The 22,819-nt window shown below is 38.9% G+C and overlaps 2 protein-coding genes across 6 annotated transcripts in view; both read right to left on the bottom strand.

Moving 5' to 3' along the window:
- The window catches only part of JAKMIP1 (janus kinase and microtubule interacting protein 1), a 91,104-nt gene that overhangs the window by 8,654 nt on the left and 59,631 nt on the right, over positions 1-22,819 (bottom strand). For all 5 annotated transcript variants that reach the window (XR_013545583.1, XM_073000978.2, XM_078394112.1 and 2 more), the window contains 6 exons: positions 21,880-21,999; positions 18,517-18,663; positions 16,462-16,602; positions 14,962-15,021; positions 5,116-5,244; positions 3,133-3,261 (listed from right to left, as the gene is read on the bottom strand). Coding sequence is in view for 4 of the 5 variants with exons in the window: in XM_073000978.2 (XP_072857079.2) it covers positions 3,133-3,261; positions 5,116-5,244; positions 14,962-15,021; positions 16,462-16,602; positions 18,517-18,663; positions 21,880-21,999 (726 nt within the window). In the remaining variant the exon portion in view is untranslated. The remainder of the gene's footprint in view (positions 1-3,132; positions 3,262-5,115; positions 5,245-14,961; positions 15,022-16,461; positions 16,603-18,516; positions 18,664-21,879; positions 22,000-22,819) is intronic.
- On the bottom strand, positions 10,330-13,449 carry LOC140707465 (uncharacterized). The gene has a single exon (XM_073000979.2). It carries the CDS (start codon positions 11,626-11,628, stop codon positions 11,440-11,442), a length of 189 nt encoding a protein of 62 aa, XP_072857080.2. The 5' UTR covers positions 11,629-13,449; the 3' UTR covers positions 10,330-11,439.

Genomic DNA, 22,819 nt, shown 5'->3' with positions numbered 1-22,819 from the left:
TGCAAAAGATCAGATCCTTTTTACTCAATACTCTGATATGGCAACAGCAGGTAAGCCAGTAACTGTTGCCACTACTCTTTTTCAGGACAAAAGGTACCAGAATTCTTGAGTTATGTTTCCTCAGAAGTAGATGGCAACTAAATTATAATGAAGAGTATTAAGATACTGGAGAAACGCAAGGAGACATGGCCTTGGTCTGTGAGGACTAACTGAATCCAGACCTCAAAGCAAGGTTGTAGAGCAGGCAGTATCATAATAATAAACATATCTTACGCAAACCCAGAAAATAGGTGCTGGAACTAGAAAAAAAAAGCCCAGACTGTTGCAGCTAGTATTGGAAACAAGAAGATTATCTCTCAGTTAAGACATTTGATCTGGCACTGAAAAGGTAATGAAAGTAGGGTGGGAAAACAACTTTGAAGATCATAAATTCATATGTCCTAATTCAATCTGAAAGGCAGAAGGAGCAAAGACTTCAACTAAAATGTCTGGGTTTAGCTGGAAAGATTGCAAGAAGCCATGAAGGTGTGAGAGGTGAACTGGTAAGCAAATACCACTGCGCATTACAATTTGGCCGAAGTTTTTAAAGATAAATATATGCTGCATATCAAGCAAGAAAGACCAAATCAGATAAATAAATGTCATAAGTGTATTATAGAAGTCTTAAAAATTCTGTGGAATGGAAAAGGGGTGTCAAGGTTGTGAAAATGGACAAAAAACAAAGCAACAGAAGCATGACTATAAGCAAGACCTCCCCACGCTCACCTGACTGGAGAGGACTGTCAAAGTTTGATATTTTGTATAAGTAAAGAAATGATTAAGAAATAACAAATGTAACCCTAGGAATGTCAAGTGTGATTATAACAGAGAGACAATGAACCTGCCTGTTAGAGATTACTCTGGTGCAAGGAGATGTGATCTTGAAGTAGCAATGTACTGAATGTCTGTTAGAGGTCACCGCAGAATAATTACAAACCTCCCACACAATCTCATGCATTCTTCTACAGTAGAAAAATCTATGTAAAAGTCAGGTGGTTCTGCAGCTGTAGCATCTTCCATAGAGAAACCTTAGAGTTTGCTACCAAAGCAGACCCAGTGAGAACATACATTGAGTCTGCTAAGTTAGGAGAAAAAGAAAGTAAGAGAGAATGTTACTGTTTCCTACTATCAGCAAACATTCACTTTCGTAGCAAATTCTGTGGGATTCTGCATTAGCTTGCTTGCACTGGAATCTACACCTGGGTTAATATGTGTAACAAAGATAAGGATATATAAACATCATTAACTGCTAGATAGTTTGGTGGTTTTGGTTTCTTGCTGTCGAGCCAGAGATTGGGAGACTGATTCCCAATGTGCCTCCTTGACAGGAGCCGGACTTGACGATCCATAGGGTCCCTTCCAGCTCTGCAGTTCTAAGATTATTATTATATTTTTATTTGCCTCTAAAAGGGCTGGTGTAACATAAGCAAAATGCCAGCCAGCAGAGTCAGCTAAGCCACAACGGAGCCAAGCCATGCTGAACTGAGATGCTGGGGAGGAAAAAGATGATAAAACAGCAGAATCTGGAAACAGCAACACAAAGGCAACATACAGAAAGCATGGGTTTTCCTCCATAGATTCAAACTGGGAGATGGATGGGTGAACATATAGAAAACTTACTATTTTTCAGGTGCGTTCAAATATGTTAAAAGGCTAAGGAATCTATTCCTATTTTGATAAATTTTTACTTTTTTACACAATGTGCCTTTTGAAGATACAAGCTCTTGTATTTTTGGATTGAAATATGATTTAAATTCTTGACTGTAACTTTTTTAGCCAAAAGCTTATAATTACAAATATACTTATCTGACTTAAGTTCAGTCTTCATACATTTCCTACAGTTTTGCTCATAGCTGTAAAAATGATATTTAGAGGTCACATATTTGTGACTTCTCAAAAAATTACATATTTTCAATAATGTGGATTTTTATACATAGAAGCAATGAGGATGAATAAAGCTGGTAGAATTAGATAAGCTAATGTTGCCTGGATTCATTTTTCTCTGTTCAACTATGAGTGAAAACAGTGGTTTATTCTCATCCTCTGAAGAGAGACAGACCAAGTTTGGAAGCTACATTCCTAGCCAGGCAAGATCAGGTAAATGACTTATATCCGAATGCCCAGGTGAACTTTGATATGATCGTCATACTTATCTGGTTCACACTGGAACTAACCCTTTCAGGGAGAAATATTCGGCTGCAACAGACCATCACAGACTCAAAGGGGTGTTATAGTGTCATACTTTTGATCTCGACAGGGGCCAGATTACCGAGGAATGGTGTTAACTGCCAACATTAGATTTATCGAAGTCCTGGTGGTAGATGAGGTGCTCCATCAAGGAGAAACTCCAGCAGATCAGAATCAGGACTCAGCAGAACATCGCCAAATAGCACATAGACAAGAAGAGTATTACAGATTATATAATTTAAACGTATGCTCACATTTAGTTCTAATTTTTTGTTTTTGTTAGAATGCTAGAAATAGAATGCTGAATGGGAAGGAGTTGAAGACTGCACTTTTATTCAGTGAGAGGAACAGATGTTTGAAAATTTTCTTTACATTTTAATATTTTATTTTAGTCTCTGAGGAAGGCCCTAAAAGTACTGAAACAAGTTATACTCCACAAAATAGTAAAAGGAAAAAGATAATTACTGTCATCCTGAAGTTTTTCTCCTTGGTTTATACACTTTGGTGAATGTCTGCCAATTTTGTTTTATTACTATAAGTAACACAATTGAACAAAGATACAATTTTAGATTTCTGGGAGGTCACTCTGTAGCATTCTACATACTGTTCTGGGTTCCACTGAGAATGGATATGAGAACTGAGAATAGCTACTCCAGAATTCAGTAAATTCCAGATTCATTGTAAAATTCCAACAGAATCTATATATGGCAGGGTCTACCAAAATGTTTCCCCTTCACCAACTAATTTGCCCCTTCACCAACTAATAGGCACTATAAGGAAGAAAAAAGGTAAAAGAGTGCAAAAAAAACACACCCCCAAACAGTTTGCATGCATTTGGATACAATCACAATATGTTAGCTAGACAAATAATTGCATCTTTTTGTAAAACCACAGAAGGAAAATTACCCTAGCTTCTCTTTCTGCATCCAAAGTTCCCCCGACCTGTTCCTGGAGCAAGGCATATGCCCTTTGCAAAGCTTGATATTCTCTGGTCAGCTGACAGAACCTCAAATCAGCTTCCTCTTTAGGTGTGTTCTTTAAATAAATAAAATAACATTCACAATAAATAAAATAGCATTCACAATATGGTTTCTTCTAATGATGCAAATGTTGTCAATAGAATATTGTGGTTATTTTCTATTTTAGAAGAAAACGAATTATATTAGGAAACAAAAACATGACATTCTAAGTGAATCTCCTTACAATGTGTATTAAAGTAGCAAGTTGTAGGGGTATGCCCTTTTGTTTTTCGGAATGGAACTCCCAGAGTTCTCCAACAATTCTCCAAGAAAACTCATGAAAATTTCACCCCACAAACACACACCTACATGTCACTCACCTGGAGCAAAGCCTACCTCTGAAGCTCCATGGCCTTCTATGGCTTCTTGGGAGTCATGGTCTTGCTGACCATAGGCTCTATAGAAGGTACCTTGCAAAGAACTATGACTTCCAGAGAGAACTGTGTCTGTAGGTTTGTCTTTGTGAATGGAAACTCTCAGAATTCTGCCTGGGGTATTCTTGGGGAATTCTGGGAGATGGAGTTTTAAAAAAGATACACCCCTAATAGGTGGTTATCAAGTCTAGTGTTGCAGATATAAAGATATTTATGATGATGACCTAAATACAAACTGTCTATTCTATTCAGGCAAAAAGGGGAACATTCTAGACCGATTATTGTCATCATTTTTATCATCCCTCATACACATGAAAGATGGAGTGTCTAAAGAGAGCGAGAGAGCTCTGCTATCTACAGGGGCTCCCCACATTAGCCCTGATTTTCTTTGGGTTTCATCAACTGAACAAGAATAAAGTGAGCAGTCATTTCAGCAATAATGCTAGAGATATTTTTAAATGCATAATTTCCCTAAGAATGAAAGCCACGAAACCCCAAATATTTCGTAAAACTGACTGATATAGGGGCTCTGATCTTGCTGTAATACTAAGATATTATTTGTTTTATTACATTTATACCCCACATTTCCTTTAAGGACGTCAGAAAAATTTGTAAATTTCCCCCATGATCCTCACAATAACTTTGTGTGTAGCATGTTTGGTTAAGAAAGAGTGATCGGCTCATGATCATCTAGTGAACGTCAGGTACTCCACTCCAGCTTTAACTGCTGCTGTCCAAATATTCATGGCAGGTTCACAACTTATTGACGGAACTGAGAATTCTCCCGATAGAGAGAGTTCTACTGGAACGTTCTACATGGATAGTCAAGTATTGTCCCAAGTACTAACACCTTCTTCCCAAAAGGATAGCTCGCTGAATGATATTTATTTAATATTTAATTTTTAGGGCAAAATCCCTGAGAAAGTGCAATACAACTAATTAAAAATACAAAACCAAACACATACACAAAGTATCGAGTATATCCATCACTGAAATAACAAAGATATAATGAAATTGTATCAGTAACAATTTTCGTTATAAGCATATTAAAATCAAATGCAAACTGGAATAAAGAAATCCTTAAAGGCCTCCTGAGGAAGAACAAAGTGTGTGTGTGTGTGTGTGTGTGTGTGTGTGTGTGTGTGTCCCAGAAAGGGGTTTCAAAGGATGATGAACTGTAAGAGAAAAGGCCCAGATTCTCACAATCAGCTTTGTGAAAAAGAGAACTTCAGATGTTAATTATATCTTAGGAACATCATGGGTACCATGACAGTCTGGAGTCTATGCAAGCAACAGTCTTTCTAAATCATTTACCAAATACAGAACATCTAGACTCAAGCATTACTGTTTCTTGTATACCTGACCTGGTGGTTCCATCAAGAATCATATCACATATTTGCTTGAAAGACGTTTGAAAGGGTATGAGAAATTAGTGGAAAGCTTATCAAAATGTGTTCTAAGAGGCATTATGTCACATTACATGCTCAGGAACTTACATATTCCACATCTTCTTCTGGTGTGGCTGGAGTCCTGTCAGTTTTATCTGTGTTATAGGATGTCACTGATGATGTTTCTGAATCAACAGATGCTTCATCAAATCCAAAAAATGTCTCCACAACATGCATCTGAAACCACAATAACATTCTTTGTTATAGAGAGATCCCAAAGGACTGCAACATTTACAAACACAAATGCACACGTGTTCCTGTGCACTTCAGTCTCTTTCTCTTAAGCTAAGATACAATAAAAAGGCTTGTTAAAGATATCTCCTACAATGGACCATTGACAAGCAAGAAAGGTGCTATCGAAGATCTTCTTTTATGCAGCAATGCTGTGAAGTCATGTGCACTAATTAAGATATACACAAACATGTGGGAAGAGAGCTAAAATAGAAAAAGAAAACACTGTGAGGAGCAGTTGTTAAATATCTCTTTGCACAAGCATCCATGAGCATGCCAGTGCTGCTAACCTAGCTCTAAATTTCAAGCTTGGCCCATTATTAATAATGAGTTGCCAACCAATCTGGTATCCTTAACAGTTTAGAATTTCCAATTCATCTGAGGAGTCCTATTCATTGCAGGGCTCTCATCTGAAACTATAAAAGTGACAGCAGGCATATGTGACTGCGAAGACATGTACCCTTTCAAATATCAAGGTCCTTAATTTATATTGACATGCATAACCCAAAAAGATGGCTAATACTTAGATATAAAAACAATAAACAAAATAAAGATGCAGAACAGCAGGCAAAACAGTGTAAGAATAAATGACCTGACAAATAAAACAGGTGGAGAAAAAACTTGCTAAAATGATGCTAAAATATCACTGTTTTTTATCTGATGCCAGCAGGGAGAAAGCAGGATGTGTCCTCTAAGTACAGTTGAAAGATTCATAGCTTGGGCACCACAGCCAAGCAAGCCCTATCCTATGTAACACCACCACAACTCACACGGCTGAAGATATGGAGCAGGACCTCTGTTGAAGATGCAGCAAGCAAGTGTAATACCATATGGGACCAAACAGCATTTTAGAAGGTAAAAACCAGCACTTTGAACTGGACTCGGAAGCAAATGAAAGGCCACCTAAAATGTTCCCTAATTCCAAATCCAGCTGCAGCATTCATTCTACACTAACTAAAGCTTTTGGACAACTGAAGGGAGTCTGAAGTAGTACATCATGTTGCAATCCAATCTGGATGGGACCAAGGCATGTGTGGAAATGGTTAAGTATGATTCCACGAGGAAAGGCTGCCACTGATCCTCTTACTGATCCACACTGTCATCCACAGCCAGGCCCAATGAAGTTGGCAAGACTGAATAGTCTGGATCAGGGAGACTCTTTCGTCTTATCTGCTGCACTACATGCAACTTCTGTAAGAACGACCAGACAGTTGTGAGATTTATTTTGACATGGACTCCCAAGCTTCCTAGAGTCTGGTGCTCCTACAGCTTGGGTAGGCGGTGTGAAATGCCATGAGGAGTGTAATCAAAGGGTTACCAGAGCCAGGAACCCATACCAAGGAAAGCTAGAAACCAAGACCCGTGAACTGTAAAGTCACAAGTCCAACATGTTGTGGGTGGGGTCCACACTGAAGGTATGTAGGGCTCGCATCCTCCTGTTCCAGCAACAACCCATCTCACACAGTGAGCTAAGTGACTTCAAGAGTATGAGGCAAAATGGATGTGGAGTCTACACAAAATCCTCTTCCTTCACCTCCACAACACTCAATTGCAAACAAGATAGGGCTACTGCTCATTAGAAAGAAGTCTGGTTTGGGGACTAGGATTTAATCTGTTCTGCAAGGGGTTATACTGCTCTGAAAGATCAAATTCTCTGGGTCAAAGAGAATTATGCCATTAGCACTTATTAGAATGATAGCTCCTCTAACAGGTTAAGTTAATCCGTTTATCCTAATAAAACTTTTTTATGTTCCACAAGGGAAAAATTAGCTTGCCATTTTTGTTTTGTAATCAGTCATCAGGAACAAAACATAGACTTTATTTGCCATCATCATTACTCAGTCATGAAAACATAAAGAAATATATGCCTGTAGGGAAAACATTTTATCACCTAATTCCAAATATCATGTCTAGTCTGCTTCTGTTGGTTGTCTCCTAGGACTTCCTGGATGCCCATGTGGCAAAGAATGTTTTGGCACAACTCTATTTAACCTGCCAGCTGTGACTCTTCCTGAGTTGACCAAACTTGTCAACACTCATCTATGGCTCAGTTATATCATGTCTAAATTACTAATTAATGTCCAGATTTCTAAATTATTTTGGGGTCCCACTGAACAACATCTGGAAGCTTCCGTTAGCACAAATGCAGCAGCTAGGCTACTAAGTGATTGATGTGGAAAATCAGTATCCATTTGGTTTATGCATGTTGGTTTTAAACTTCTAAAGTTCTAAAGTTTTGTGGCCTATCTCCTGAAGGAATTATCCCTCCTGTTATTTGTCCTAAGACTACAGGCCCTATTTTAGAACACTGTTGCCTGCCTGATGGGCATATAGGAGAAGGCCATCTGTTGTCTTGGTTTCCGGACTGCACACCCCTTGAAAGTGTTTTTAGTTCCTCTCTTGTTGCTTTTAGGAAGGGGGTGAAGATGAATTTTTCAATAAGTGTCAATAATAGGTTTTGGGAAAATTATATGGCACAAAAAATAAATATGGAGTTTGATTGAGAAATATAGAATACATAAAACGCAGGAACATGGCATTCAAAATATAATTATACTGTCCAAATATGGTATTAATGAAGTTACTCCAAGGAGGCATTTTCCCGGACAAGCTATCTCAGCTGGTAGCTGAGTTGGCTTATAGCTATCTGGACAAGCTGACATTGCTTGCCCAAGGGAAAGTCAAAGTTCGGCATCCAAATTGTTTTTTGTTTAAGAAAAATTGAGTGCATAAAAGCAGAGATTTTCATCATGTTTAGAAGGGACATCTCCAAACACAGACATCTCTGCTGGGGAAATATTGGGTGAGAAATATCTAATGCAGTGTGACATGTTTGCAAATGTTCTTGCTTATGCTTTGATAGAATTGTTTTAATAACAATTTGTATTGCAATAGAGTTTGTTTTTAAGTAACTGAGTGAGAGTTATCTAAGAAAATAGCCTTTTACCATAGAGAATATGTTTGCTTTGTATTTTGAATCACTGAGCTTCACCTATGAAATGCCTAAACAGAAGCTCTTATTTTAATAGAACCAAAGTTTCTTTTCTATCATAAAGTATTATTTACACATATGAACTAGGGAAATATGTAATGGAAGGTTGCAATTTTGAAAGTATATACTCATGTGATTTTTACATACATTGCAAAACTAATACATGGTGTCCAGGAATGAAGATTTAAAACAAACATAATAAGGTACAATATCTTCTGAGACCATAAATAAAATCCCTGTCAGATGTTTAAAGGACACAAATCTATGGGTCATCCATCCATAAGGAGTCTATTGATCAGGAGCTTTATAGAAGACATTCAGATCCCCCCCATCAAAATTGAGTTTTATTCCTCAGATTGTTTAACTCAAAGAAAGGGTACATACAGTAGCTTTCCAGTCTGCATTCTGCAGACCTTTCACATTTGTGGAAAAACTGTCCCAAGAATTGCTTTGTGTTTGGATGAGAAGTTAACTTAAGGGGGGAAAAAGAAATCAGCTTCTGGGATTTTCCCCTGTGTGGTGTCACTTTGTAAATGATAGTGAGCAGAAGAGGGTATCCTGTAGACCAGTGTTCGTCAACCCCCAGTCCATGGCCTGGTTCCGGTCCATGGGCTTGCTAGAACTGGGCCGCAGATACGGATCTCCACATGGTGGGTATGTCATGTGCCCGTAGGCATGTCATGCCCACGTGGGGGGTGTCACACTTGTGCAGGGGCCTTGCTTGCATGCCTCCCACATGGCACTGCTCCCCCCAGCCGGTCTGCAGCCTCAAGAAGGTTGGGGACCACTTCGTGTAGACCATCTTGACTGCTGCCATTGCCATTGTCATCATTCAGGCTGCCCTTTGCTATGTGAAGACTGACATCTTTTTCCTGCTGGCAATGTGGGTGCAATATTGTGCAACAGTATTGGGCCATTTCCTGGATTTTTGAATCAAGGTTACAAAAACACACTATCCCATATTTATAAATCATAGGGGTTTTTTTTGAATAATTGAATAAATAATGTAGGTAGGTCTATCAAATGCTATGTTTGCGTGCCTATGAGAGAAAGGAGGTTCAAGATGCTTTCCCTTTCTTCTCTGTTACCTGGCCTCTGTTCTACACTTAAGAGTATTAGGGACAAGGTCTATATTGGTATGGAATGGGATGGGCCTTGGGGTTGCTTACAGATAAGCATCCATGCAGAGTGAAACAGGACACGTTCAAGCATGTGTTTAACTTTCTCACTAAAGACTGTAAGACTCCAGGGGTTAATTTTGGCTGAATGATTTTACATCTGAATAATAACATTTTCATCACAACAGGTTCAAAATTTCAGCTCTCCCTCCTCCCAAAGCTTGAAAGAATCCTTACATTTACAGTGTTGGTGTGGATAAGAAAACCAAGAAGTTTTTTGCCTCTCAAAAGGGTATTTTCATTGTCGGTTTCAGACCAATGGATGCCTGGATTCCTTCCAAATAAAAAAGGGGGGCTGGCTGTGACTATTCTCTTTTAAGATAAGGAATTTTGATTTTTTTCCAATGTATTTGATCACTTTTAAATTTCCAACCACTGGATGGGTGGATAAAACAGCTTTACTTTTTAAAAATGAGATGTCTGCTACATCTATGTCAAATCCGGTGCTCATCTGAGGTCCAGTTTCATAGTTATACTGTAATTTTTTTGTTTCAGGGACTGCTATTTTTTCAGTTGGTTTACAGAATGTTGAATGCTGCTATCAGCACAATATACTGGTGCCCACCCAGTGCCTCATTGAATCAGTGGGTTTTATTTGGAAAAGATGTGCAGAGTCATTAAAATGAAAATTGGCACTACGCAATGTTTATAAGCTCAGGTTGTCATTGGATTTATGCAGTACCTACTGTATACTTACAGTGTTAATTGAGAGTTATTCAAGCAGCTAAATGGTTGAACTGGGAAGAGTAAAGTTTACATTTTTTTCTACAATACTAAAAGTTATTAAAGCATAGTAAAAAGACTACTCAAGTTGAGTTTTAGAAAGATAGTAAACTCTTGTCAGTTACGCATTTGTTTGAAGTACATGGATGTGGTGGCACTGCGGGTTAAACTGCAAAGCCTCTGGGCTGCAAGGTCGAAAGATCAGCAATTAACATCCACGTGACGGAGTGAGCTCCCATTGCTTGTCTCAGCTCCTGCCAACCTAGCAGTTCGAAAGCATGTAAAAATGCAGAAAGATAAATCGGTACCACCGCAATGGGAAGGTAATGGCTTTCCGTGTCTAGTCGCGCTGTCCACGTGACCATGGAAACTGTCTATGGACAAACGTAGGCTCTATGGCTTGGAAACAGGGATGAGCACCGTCTCCTAGAGTCAGATATGACTGGACTAAATGTCAAGGGGAAACTTTACCTTGAACTATCACTCTATCACAAGTCAATTCAATTTTTTTCATTAGTGGTTATGGGGCAAAAGATGCAAAGTTCAAGTGAATTTAAAGGTATCTTAACTGATACAACAGGACTAAGTTTAGCAGGTCAACACAGAGACAATAATTCATTCTGACTACATTTGTCATTCTCAGTTTAAAACAAAGTGTGTCTTGTGGCACTGAAAAAATAAAAAAGCAATGAAGCTGTTTTGTCTTTAAGGGCTCTTTATGTTAATCCCTTTAAGGGTGCACAAGGTTCTGCTGTTTCTGCCTCAACAGAGAAGTAATAGAACTACCTCTCTGGAATTTGCACAAAACAAATGATAAAAAAAAGAGCTGGCAGAAAAACAATGTATAAACCCGATTACATTGTTAGAGTCCTAATGAATGTTTTTAATGACATCTTATCAGGATCACAACTCACCCATGAGAACCTATGTCAGAAACTGACAGAATAGTTTCTATCCACTTCTAAAAATTGTTTAAATTTCCTATCAGCATTAGTTTTTGTTTGTGTGTCTGCATCTCCTTTGTATTTCATACATAGGGAATATCAGCTATTAATATGCCCTCGTTTAAAAGCTGCAGAAGAGCTTTTATAAACATCTCCACCTGTGATTAATATATTCCAGCAGGGGGTCCCCAATCATTTCTGAACACCACCAGTAAGTGGAAGAGTTCATTATCATTTGCAGCACTGCTTTAGATCTTTAACAACAGTTGTTCAGGAGCTAAAAGTTAAACTGCATAAAAGACAATTAGCCAAAAGAGTGTAAAAGGGGAAACCCCAGACTAATTTCAGTATTACAGCAACATGAACAAATAGCTAAGAGCTGCTTACCTTCATGCTTATACGTCATTTCTTGGCAGCCAGAAAAATATAAGCATACCAGAGCACATAGGCAGATGAAAAATGAGAAGCACAAGGCAAGAAATATGTACTCCATCTTAACAATGTAGTAACTAAGCACGTTATTTTTGCATCTGGAAGAATACTGTAATAAAATTTTCCAAGCAGCAAATAATCCCTCAGATGCTATACATTACAAATAGCTCCATTAATCCACTAAAAGATAGAAATGGTGGGAAGAGTTTTTACCAGTTTCACTCATAAAAATTCACAAAGTTTAAATAACTTATGAATTAAAAGGTAAAGCATAAAATTAAATACAATTATTGAGTCTCAAAAGAACTGTGTTTTCTTCCACGGCTACAGTCTACACAAAGACCATCATATTCTGTTGTCTTCCTGGAGATCTATGCTAACTGGGAGAGGTGTGGTACTATCAATAATCCCATGACAATTAAGAGAGACTGAGGAAATCCAGCATAGCAACAGTTACCTGGTGCTCTTAAATACCAGTGAGGATATAATTTCATTGCATCATGCCATCTTTCCACTGACAAGACCTTGTATTTTAAGCTACACAGCCAAAACCACATTATGCCATAAGAAGAGAAATGCAGCAACAGAAAAGGTGTTGGTGAATAAATATGCCTGATGACTCAACTGCACATTGCAAAGGTTTTTAAAAATAAATGATTAGTGCTAAATCCAGATGGCTCAGAGAGAAAACTTCTTGCCAGACACATATAAACCTATCCACCAAAGCTGTGCCGTCACACTCCTGCAAAGCCACCCACAAAGACACAGCTCTTTTTTTGTCATAAAACATTTTGCTTCGAACATTAGCCACCTCTAAAATACCAAAGAAAGTGATATTCTTAAAACCTGATTGTGCTCAAAGAACACCATTTAAATCCATCCTACCATATCAGTTTAACCGTTAAAATAAAATATGGTAAAAGAAATTTACAGTACTCTGGTCTTAGTGGAAAGTGCTATACTGAAAGCATCTAATAATACTGTCCCTTAACCCAATTTTTTAAATCCCTAAATTAGGGCATCTTGTCTTCTTTCAAGGCTCCACAAAAAACAAACAAACAAACAACCCCCCCCCACACACTGACAGATAAACATGGTGCAGATAAAGAGATTTACAATAGATGTATAAAGTGTCTAAATTCCACTCCCGTCTTACTGTAGCATGCCTCAGAAACTCTTAGTCTCCCATTAGCCCACACTAGCTGACTGTGAATGATAATGAAAGTCGTCATTTATCTAAATCTGGAGGGCCAGAGATATTGTCCAGTATCTCAGTCCTAGTGACAAAGGTTCAGTGTGACAACTCCAATGAGGGTAAAAAGGCTAAGGTATTCAATACTTTATTATTTCTCCAACTAAATATCTTAGCCAAGTTTTAGAAAACAGAAGGGAAAAATATGAAAAGCAGGACTGGGGGAAGGGACTATCCATTGTTTTACACAGAATGCCATACATGTGACATTTTGTTGCAGGCCAGAGGTTGCCCAAGACAATTAGCTCCTGGTTTTTACCAGCTGATCTGAAGATGCTGTGAGGAGCAGAAGCATTGGTAGGTGGAACTCTGGCAACTTGTTAGAGGCATCTCATTCCAAGGGGGAAAGACAATGAAGGTCACAAGGAAAGAGGGCATGGCTCTGATGACAAGGAAACTTATTAAGGTGCAGCTGAACATTTTCTTTGTTATGTTTTCAACTTATTTTTTTTTATTTCTAAAAGTATCTCAGCTTCTCATGGAAACAGCCTTCAAGTCCCCTTCACAGTTGTTGTTGTTGATGAATGTGTCAATTTATCAGACTTTTTTCTTTTCAACCCCCTCAGAGTGCCTTATGATATCCAAGTATACAAAAGTTTAAAACAAGAATAAATCCAATGTATCTGTAGAGCAGAGCTACATCTCTTCCAAAGAGTGAATGTCTCAACTTAAAGGTCTACTCTTTACAGGACAAAATCCTAAAAATAAATTTCATTCCCAAAAAAATCATTAACAGTTCTCACCTTCTAGAAATGTTTGAGGACAGCTAAAATGGCTCTCTGCCCTTGATAGAAGCAAGTTTTTGCTCCATTAACAAATGGATTTGGTCTACTTTTTAATAAAATTCACCAGAATCCTATTGGGTATTTATGCTGACATAACTGTAATTACATAAATAACAGCAGTCAAATGTGACTAATTAAAAACTTACTGCTCCTATTCCTGGTCATGCACCAAACTGCACAACTGGTTATACAATCAGAATTGGGAACAGCAAGCCATTAATTAGTGGCAATTCACTGCCACAATTTACAAAACTCTGCTAACACTGGTGTACATCACTATAATGTAAACCACTATATGGTTCATACTTGATAAAAATACCTGCCAGTTTAAGACCAAGGTTAAAGCTATTTCCTGTTTATTCATGCTGACCTAGGCAATCAGAAGATATGTTTGATATATGAACAGACATGCACCAGGAACATCCTGGCCCTGTGCTCCATGAGCAGTGTCACAAATTATTTATTTAAAAATTTTTTACTCTCCCTCTCTCCTTAAAAGGACCCAAAAATAGGTTACATCTTTAAAAATACAATATTTAAAAGCTAAAAACCGTAAGTATACAAATATTTTAAAAATAACTAAACAAGTATTATATACAAATGTTAAATATAATCAATACTAAAAACACATTTAAAAGCAACACAGCAGAACAATCCACTTTAAAAGACCCTCTCAGACCACCAGTCACTAAGGAAAAGCCTCCTTGAAGAGAAAGAGCCTGCTTAAAATTAACCTTACACATTTTACCTTGGACTTTCTGACTCAAGCCCGGATTGGGGGGGGGAAGGGATACTGGGGAACAACATTCAATCCCCTCTTCTCAATTTGGGGCCTGAAAGACCCACTAATTGTCTGGTCTTATACTGCCTTATGAAACAGCAGAGCCTTACTGTTTTTTTTCCAGAGGAATCCTCCTGTGAACTCAGCTATTTTCCAAAGTTATTCTGCACCTAAGTATCCACTATAATAGACCTAGATGGAGGAAGGGGCATTTCCAACAAGACAATCGTTTTAAAATTGTTAGCTGCACTGACAGCGCTCTGACTTTTCTTACATAAATAATTAAACAGATCCTTACCAAGGACAGGCAATACCAAATACACAGGGATACTTCAGCTTATTTATAGCACAGTTGTGGGCATGTCCACACAGAAGTTGAGTAGGGCCTATTCCTGGTAAGCAGATATGGTATTTCTGCATTAGTTGTGTAAAACAGAATATAACAACACAGTACCACCATGTCATCAATAATATTTTTAAGGTTCCATTGCAAACCATATATCCAACATCTACATGTTTAAAATGGTAGTGGCAAACAACTGAGAAGAAATCTGTCTTTTTACAAACATCACTCACCTTTGGGGGTTTCAAACTTTTCCTTCTCTGTTTCTTGGAGTGTAACCATTGTTCCCGTTCCTGTAGCAAATATATACATATATTAAGTCTATATACTACAGATTTGTCTTTTTGTGTATACCTAAAATTACTGTACACACACATAAGTTTTTTTGGATAGTATACAAGAGGCAATGCAAAGAACAATCATTGTGTACACTTGAGTCACACCATGCCACTGAGGAAAAATGAAGTTCCTTTATTTCCCTTTTAGATGATGCATTCTTTTGTAATACTTTACATGTTTGAATATCTGAGGGAGGGGAAACATTATGTCTACAATGCACACACAAGATGTCTGTTGACACATAAAATGTTTGAATGATTTTCAGGGTACCTTCCCCTACACACACACACACACACACACACACACACACACACACACACACACACACACACACACACACACACACACACACACACACACACACACACACACACACACACACACACACACACACACACACACACACACCAGCAAGAGGCTTACGGTAGGTATCTTGGGAATGCCTTCTTTTTCAAGGGAAGGACATTGCACTGTTGACTAGAGTCAAGATCCTGCCAGCTAAAGGCCAACAGCCATCCTATGGTGTTTGCTGGTCCCACCAAGGCCTTCACTGAAGTCCAGCAGACGCAGGAGGGGTTAATGAGATAGGCCACACAACTCAAACCAATCTTCTGTAGCAGTCCAGCAACTTCCACACTAAGCACCTTCATAGCTGCCAACAGTGGCCAAGCAGGCCGATGCCAGTAACCTCATGGACTCACCCTCATCATGGCCCCAAAGGGTGTGGCAGTTTGGGGCAAAGCCCAAGTGAATTCCAAGATGCTACCAAAGAGAGGTCACTCAGCCAAGACAAGAGACAAAGAAAGAGCAAAACTCCTCAAACCGAAAGCCCAGCACCAGTTATACCCCTTTCCCTATGATTAAGTTGGGCAGGATCTTCTCAAAGAAGTACCATAATGGCCAGATGGGATGCATCAAGACCAAAAAGGCATGTCCATAGGCAAAAAATAAAACTGCCAATATCATTATGGATTGGTACAGCATTTGGTCCAAGCGTTCCCTTTACAACATCCTCGTGTCACCACCTTTTTCTCCTTGGAAATATGCCTGATTTGGGCAACTGCATTTTGAATACACTATCCTGTGGAGAAGGGATGGTTCTGCATGCTGACACCTGCGACCAAAGCAAAGGTTGCAGCAACAAAGACTCTTCCCTCAGTCTGCTGGCTCTTCTCCCATGCTGCTGCTTCTTCAACTAGAGACAACAGATTTCTCTTTAAGAGCAAGAGGAAGGGAGGAAAGGCAGAGAGAATCTCCGTGCAACTACAGAGGGGAGAGACAGGCTTTGCCAAAGCAAGGTATCCTTTATTTGGAGCAACTGACCACATGCCACTACAAACATATACCCAATGGAACAAGGAGAGTTTGAATCTGAAAAACTCAAGTAGCGTTACCAATGTGAGATCATCAATAAGATGCTGTTGTTCTATGATTTTCAGCTTAAGAAATTCAACTTCTTTTCCTTCATGTGTGCTCCTGAGGTCATTCAGTGAAGTGTGTCTTTTCAAAGTTGGCTGAGCAGACAACTTTTCTTTCTAAAAAAAAGAATTTTATTAATACAACTAGATATGACATGTATATAGTATGCATGCATGGTGGCAGCCTATATAGTGTTTGCTATTATCTGTGGTGAGAGAGAGAGAGAGTTGTTGTTGTTGTTTAGTTGTTAAGTCGTGTCCGACTCTTCGTGACCCCATGGACCAGAGCATGCCACACCCTCCTGTCTTCCACTGCCTCCCGGAGTTGTGTCAGATTCATGTTGGTTGCTTCGATGACATTGTCCAACCATCTCATCCTCTGTTGTCCCCTTCTCCTCTTGCCTTCACACTTTCCTAACATCAGGGTCTTGAGAGAGAGAGAGAGAGAGAGAGAGAGAGCATGGTAAAATGGGGAAAAATTATTTTTCACATGGTTGTGACCAGCTCAATCTGGCTAATCACTTTTTGCCTCTTCTTTTCACTGGGCTAACCGTAAGTCCCAAATTATTTGGGCCAAAGCAGTTTTAAATTGAAAGGAGAAAAACGAGTTCTTTATTTAAAAAGCTTAATGGTTACAAGGAACATTCTAAAATTTAAAGATAATAGAAGTGAACCTTCTAAAGCTAGACATCTATCTTTCTCTGATACAAAGTTAATTACATTGTGCATGTTCCTGGAAACCTTTATCTCTTGTCTATACTGTAGTTACAATTTACAGTAACTACTTTTCTCAGTTCTTTAACAATTTCTGTAAATGTAAATCTTTCTCTCTCAACCTCTTTTTTCTAACTGCTCTCATCTCATCTCTAACCACCCATCTCTAACTGCCATCTGGCCAGCTCTTCTTTTTGTTATAGGCCCTCCTGGCCTTGATTGACTCTCCTCCACATTATTTGGGCCACTCTCTCTCTCTCCCTCAGCTTGATGTTACCTCAGAATTGTTCATGGCAATAAAATTGAGAGAAGGGGGTCATCCATGTATGTTGCATTAAACTCAATATAAGAATGGTACAATAGATATGAAACAAATTAAAATAACCCATGTGATTCAGATTATTGTGCTTGCCACTGTATTTTCTAAATATGACACATTTTAAACAAATATCTTCAAGGGTTTAGGGGACATATCGAGACTCAGCATAGGAGATCTGGGTTGTCATTTTTTGTTGTAAATTCTATGAGTGTTACTACTATTGTTGCTGTCAACAGTAAGTAAACATACTGTTTATTTCACTGCTCTTGTTGTCTGCATGGTTTTGAGGAACTGCCCTGTGTTAGTGTTGGCTAATACGAAGGCTACAATTTAAGGAAATGGGCTGCCACAGGATCCATATGTGAAAAAAGGTTGTGAATCACTGCTATAAACAAACACCATTTTAGCTCAGTTTGCAAAAAAAAACAAGATGGGGGTTAATATAAATATGTTTTCAGACAAGGTCCTGCTGCAGGTGTCTATAGGTATGGGTTTATGAGTCCAAAAAGTCCAAATGACGCATCCCTATTGATGCCTGTTCCAACCCAACCAATAGGTCATCAGCTACCTGAATGGAATAGCTGGCTAACTGCCCAAGTAATGACTTTAAAATTGTATAGAGAATGAGCATACTAGCGTTGTTGTTTACTATATTCTACATATGGGCAAAGTATGAAACACACTTTCAATAACAGTGATGTGATTACTGGGTAGTAATAGGGAAGCAGAAAAAAAAGCTTTGTGGGAATAGGCATCAGAACTGATAAATGAAATGTATTCACTATTATTACTGAATTTTTAAAATTACTAATGGGAAAGCATACAATGCAAACAAGATTACTGGTCTATGTTCTGGTGCAGCCATTTTGGGCTGGAAAGAAGTGTAGATGTTAAATATTTCAATCAAACATGCTTTTAAAAACTTGTAACTATTACCTGAATCGGCCCTTAAGCATTAAGAATTATTGATCAGAATCTGGGATGAGAATACAGCTCACCAATTCCACATTTTCTCTGCAAAGGTTCTTAATCTTTTCTTCCATTTGTTGAATACTCTGCAGCAGGTTTTCATTCTTTTTATTCATTCTTTTATTTTTTTCCACAAGAGGCTTAATTTGTATTTCTGTCTCCCGTAACCGTTTTAACTACCAGGAAAAAAAAAGGGTGGGGAGGAAAAAAATTAAGCAGACTGAATAAATTCTTCTTGGATCATTGCAGTCTATTATTTAGGGATGTGCACTAGCACCACAATTTGAATTCAGCATTTGAAATTACAACTATTCTGATTTGGAATTTTTGAAATTTGAAAAGCGCTTTCTGGGAATCTACAAGAGATGGTACTTGTCCTTACATTCTGCTTTTTGGTATCTTAAAGGTATCAAGTTAGTCACTTCCAGAAAAAAAATGCAGAGGCAAGGACGTTCCTATTGGAGAAACTGGACAAACAGATATATGATGCCCATAATCAGTAATCTGAGAGTCTTGTTCTGTTTTTTTTTTAAAAAAACTTAACACTAACAGCTAAGAGCTTCTCTGGGTGCTAGAGGATGTGGTTTTGCGGGTAAGCTTCAAATGGAAATCCCCATGCTTAACAATAGCTAGAGATATGAAATATGTAGTTCATTACCAGAATTCAGGACAAACTCAAGTATACATATTTATTTCTTTTCTTCACATGCTTCACTTTGATAACCGACAATTCCCCCAATATATTTAATGTTAGATAGGGTTAATCACAGTTCTGACTGGAGCACGTTATACTACAGTTTTTATGAAATGGTACAAAAGATTGAAAGACAGACCAGGAAGTGTGCTTCTTGGGGACTTTTTTTATTCCATACTCTGTGATTGCACCTATTGGTGACCAAGTAAAAATTAAACTGTCTTCTTTTTCAAAAAGCTGGCTCAGCTTTTTTTTTTTTGCAACAGTCTCACCTTCACCAGAGAAAGTACTCAAGTGTGGTCATTTTGGCCAGAACAGTTCCCCATTCACGGTGCAACTGATTATAGCAGCTAAGAGTGAGGCCATAGGTAGCAGCATTGCTTCTACGAGGGGGTGCTGATAATTATTGAACCTTTCCCAGAAAAAATTGAGCTAGGAAGCTATGCATTGCAGGGTGTATTGGCCAATTTGTCTGTATTCAATAGTGCAAAAATCAACTACCTATGATTTTAACTTATCTTTCATGTTCAGGTCCAAAGTGATCATGGCGGCACCTCCAGAAAAGTTCAATGTGGAAGAGCATAGGATCATAATCAAGTTCCTGTTTCTCCAAGGGAAAGGTGCAAAGCAGATCCATGATGAAATGTCACAAACTACGGGTGACAGTGGCCCTTCATATGCAACAGTTAAACGTTGGGTTGTCAATTTTAAAACTGGCCATTACAGTGTTGAAAGTGAGTAACCCAGTGGAAGGCCTGTTTCTGTCTCCGTGCCTGCAAATGTGAAAGCCATCCATGACATGATCATGGAGGACCGCCGAACATCAGCCAAAAGTATTGCTATATATCTGAGAATATCACGTGAGAGAGTTGGTGCCATTATCCACAACAATTTGGAAATGAGAAAGCTGGCAGCAAAGTGGATCCCTAACCTTTTGACAATTGAACAAAAGAGGAAATGTGTGGAGTCATCGGTGGCTGTTTTGGAACATTTTGCAAGAAATGAGTCAGATTTCCTGGGCAAACTGGTAACTGGTGATGAGACATGGATCTACTGTTATGATCCTGAGACAAAGGAACAGTTTAAGGAATGGAGGCACAGTGGTTCCCCCAGGCCAAAGAAGTTCCGAGTGCAAAAGTCGGTGCAGAAGCAAATGGCAACAGTTTTTTGGGATAAGAAGGGAGTTCTGCCGGTGGACGACCTCCAACAGGGTTCAACCATCAATGCAAAATATTACTGTGCTTTATTGACAAGTTTGAGGCAGAACATCAAGGAAAAACGTAGAGGAAAGCTCTCCAAAGGTGTCATCCTGTTGCATGACAGCACCTCGTCACACACTGCAGGTGAAACAATGACAAAACTGACCTCCTTAGGCTTTCAAGTGACACCCCATCCAGCCTATTCTCCCGACCTGGCTCCTTCTGACTATGATGTTCCCCAAACTCAAAAAAAACACCTAAAGGGACAACGATTTGGAAGTGTTCTGGAGGCAACTAATGTTGCAAATAAGTGGTTACACCAGCAGTCGGAGGAATTTTATTTGCAGGGACTTAAGAAGATGCAGGACAGATGTCACAAGTGCATAGACTTCCTGGGGGAATATGTAGAATGGTGTGGCAGTTACAGCTTCCCAGCTCAATTGTTTTCTGGGAAAGGCTCAATACTTATCAGCACCCCCTTGTAGTTGGGGTGAGAAAATGAGGTAAGGGAAGCATGGGTCATTTCAGGCATATCTACAGAATCTAGTTGGAGTTTTTAAGAGTCTTTCTCAGCATTGCTCAATAGAGTTCTTGCTTAACGAACGCCTGTGATACTTAAAAGGTAATACAGTGTCTACTTCTGGTAGCCTTTTCTCAGACCTAATAATCCTCCCTAATGGGTTAAAGGAATATCTGAGCCCTGATCGGAGACTTCTCTTCACCCCTCCCAAGACCAAGGGGTTGCAGAGGCCAGGTTAAGTAGCTGAGACTGCCACTCTAGAAGCCTCTCTATATCAGTGCCTTGAAAACAAATGCAGACACACACTACTTGTGTTTTGCCTTGATTCTTGATCTTGGAATGGTGAATTCTAGTGCAATTCCAATTCCTGTGCTTTTGCCATGCCTACTCAACAGCTGGGAAAAAGAAACTGGAAATGACTCCTCTGAGGATTGGTGGTGGTGGTGGGAGCTGGTATGAGACGACAGTGCTTGGATAGGAGAGACCACCAGGAAATAATAAATGCAGCTCTACGTGGGACAAGGAAAGAAGCCTGTCCAAAACCCTGGACATTTGCTGCTTGTCAAAGTTGATAATACAGTACTAGCCTAGATGGACAAAGGGTCTGAATCAATCTAAGGCAGCTTCCTATTTTCTTATGTTTGCTCTGCACTTCTCTGACCAAGAATCTAATGCTACTTTTAACACCCAAACTGTAATTCTTTTTTTCCAAAAGAAACACATTTTATTATGGTATGTGTCAGGATAAATTTGTATTCAGCTTCACCCATGCTGCTGAGGGATCTGAATCTCCCTGCTTAAAAAGGGTCTTTTGCTCAAGAATTTGGACTTTCCTAAATCAACAGTGCCCCATTCACCTCCAAAACAGAAGAATCTATCAGCATTTTCATTCAGTACCTAATTGCTTCTGAAATATTGTGGTAGCTGATAATGGCCAAAGTTAATGTGTCTTTTACTGTTGCTTTGTTAATTACTTTACCATTTCATTCCTTTCATCCACTAAAAGTGCATTTCTGTCTTCTAATTTCCGAATTACAGCACTGAGTTCTGTTATTTTAAGCTGAAATCTCCGCACGTCTCGCTCATCTGGATGTTGCTCCTTTAAAGTAAGAGTTGGATTAAATCATAAAACAGTTAAGAATTTAATTATATAGAAAAGTGTGCTCTAGTATGTAAAACTGCATCAAAGAGTGAACTTTGTGAAAATTCACAAACTCTACTAAATATTTCGAAAAGTATCATAAAACTACCTAAAACAGAATATGACAGTAGAACAAAAACATGTTGCACAAACTTAAAACTAAAGTTAATTAGACAACAATTTAAATCCTCTTGCACAGGTATAATAATTATGTCATCAACCTGCAGTGTTACTCTTTAGTTTAGTTTAAAGCTATTTTAGTCATTCAGCAATAGGAGCCTACAAGGAGGAACACCTAGAGGATGCAAAACATGGACTTGATTCTTTAAGGATTCATTCTTCCAACTACTGAGTAAAGTAGCCCAATTTTTGTGGGCTAGAGCTGAGTATGCCTGGGTCCTGGACCTGTGAATAACAGCACACTGACACAACTCTGGAAAAAAAGAACACAACTTCATTTGTTACAGCATCAGCTTTTCTGGAGCCAGCATTCTGAGTGAATCCAGTGCATCGAGAGACCCAACTCCCTCTAGATACCATCACTATCCTTCAGTAGTTGACCGAGGTTCCACATGAGGGATGACATACACCACTCTGTGGCCCCTGCCACGTGGTGACGGAGGTGGGCCCCTGGCCCCTGAGCTAGGCCAGCCCACTGTTGGATGGTCAAGCAATCTAGATGTAAATTTCAAAGGGGAAGGGCCTGCAACACAAACTAACTTGCTGCTTGTTTGTTTACATGGTGACCAATTAGAGAGTTTGTTGTTCCCGGGTAGGG

The sequence above is a fragment of the Pogona vitticeps genome, chromosome 5 (assembly GCF_051106095.1).
Source record: "Pogona vitticeps strain Pit_001003342236 chromosome 5, PviZW2.1, whole genome shotgun sequence".
Lineage (NCBI taxonomy): Eukaryota > Metazoa > Chordata > Lepidosauria > Squamata > Agamidae > Pogona > Pogona vitticeps.
This window is presented reverse-complemented; position numbering and strand designations above follow the sequence as displayed.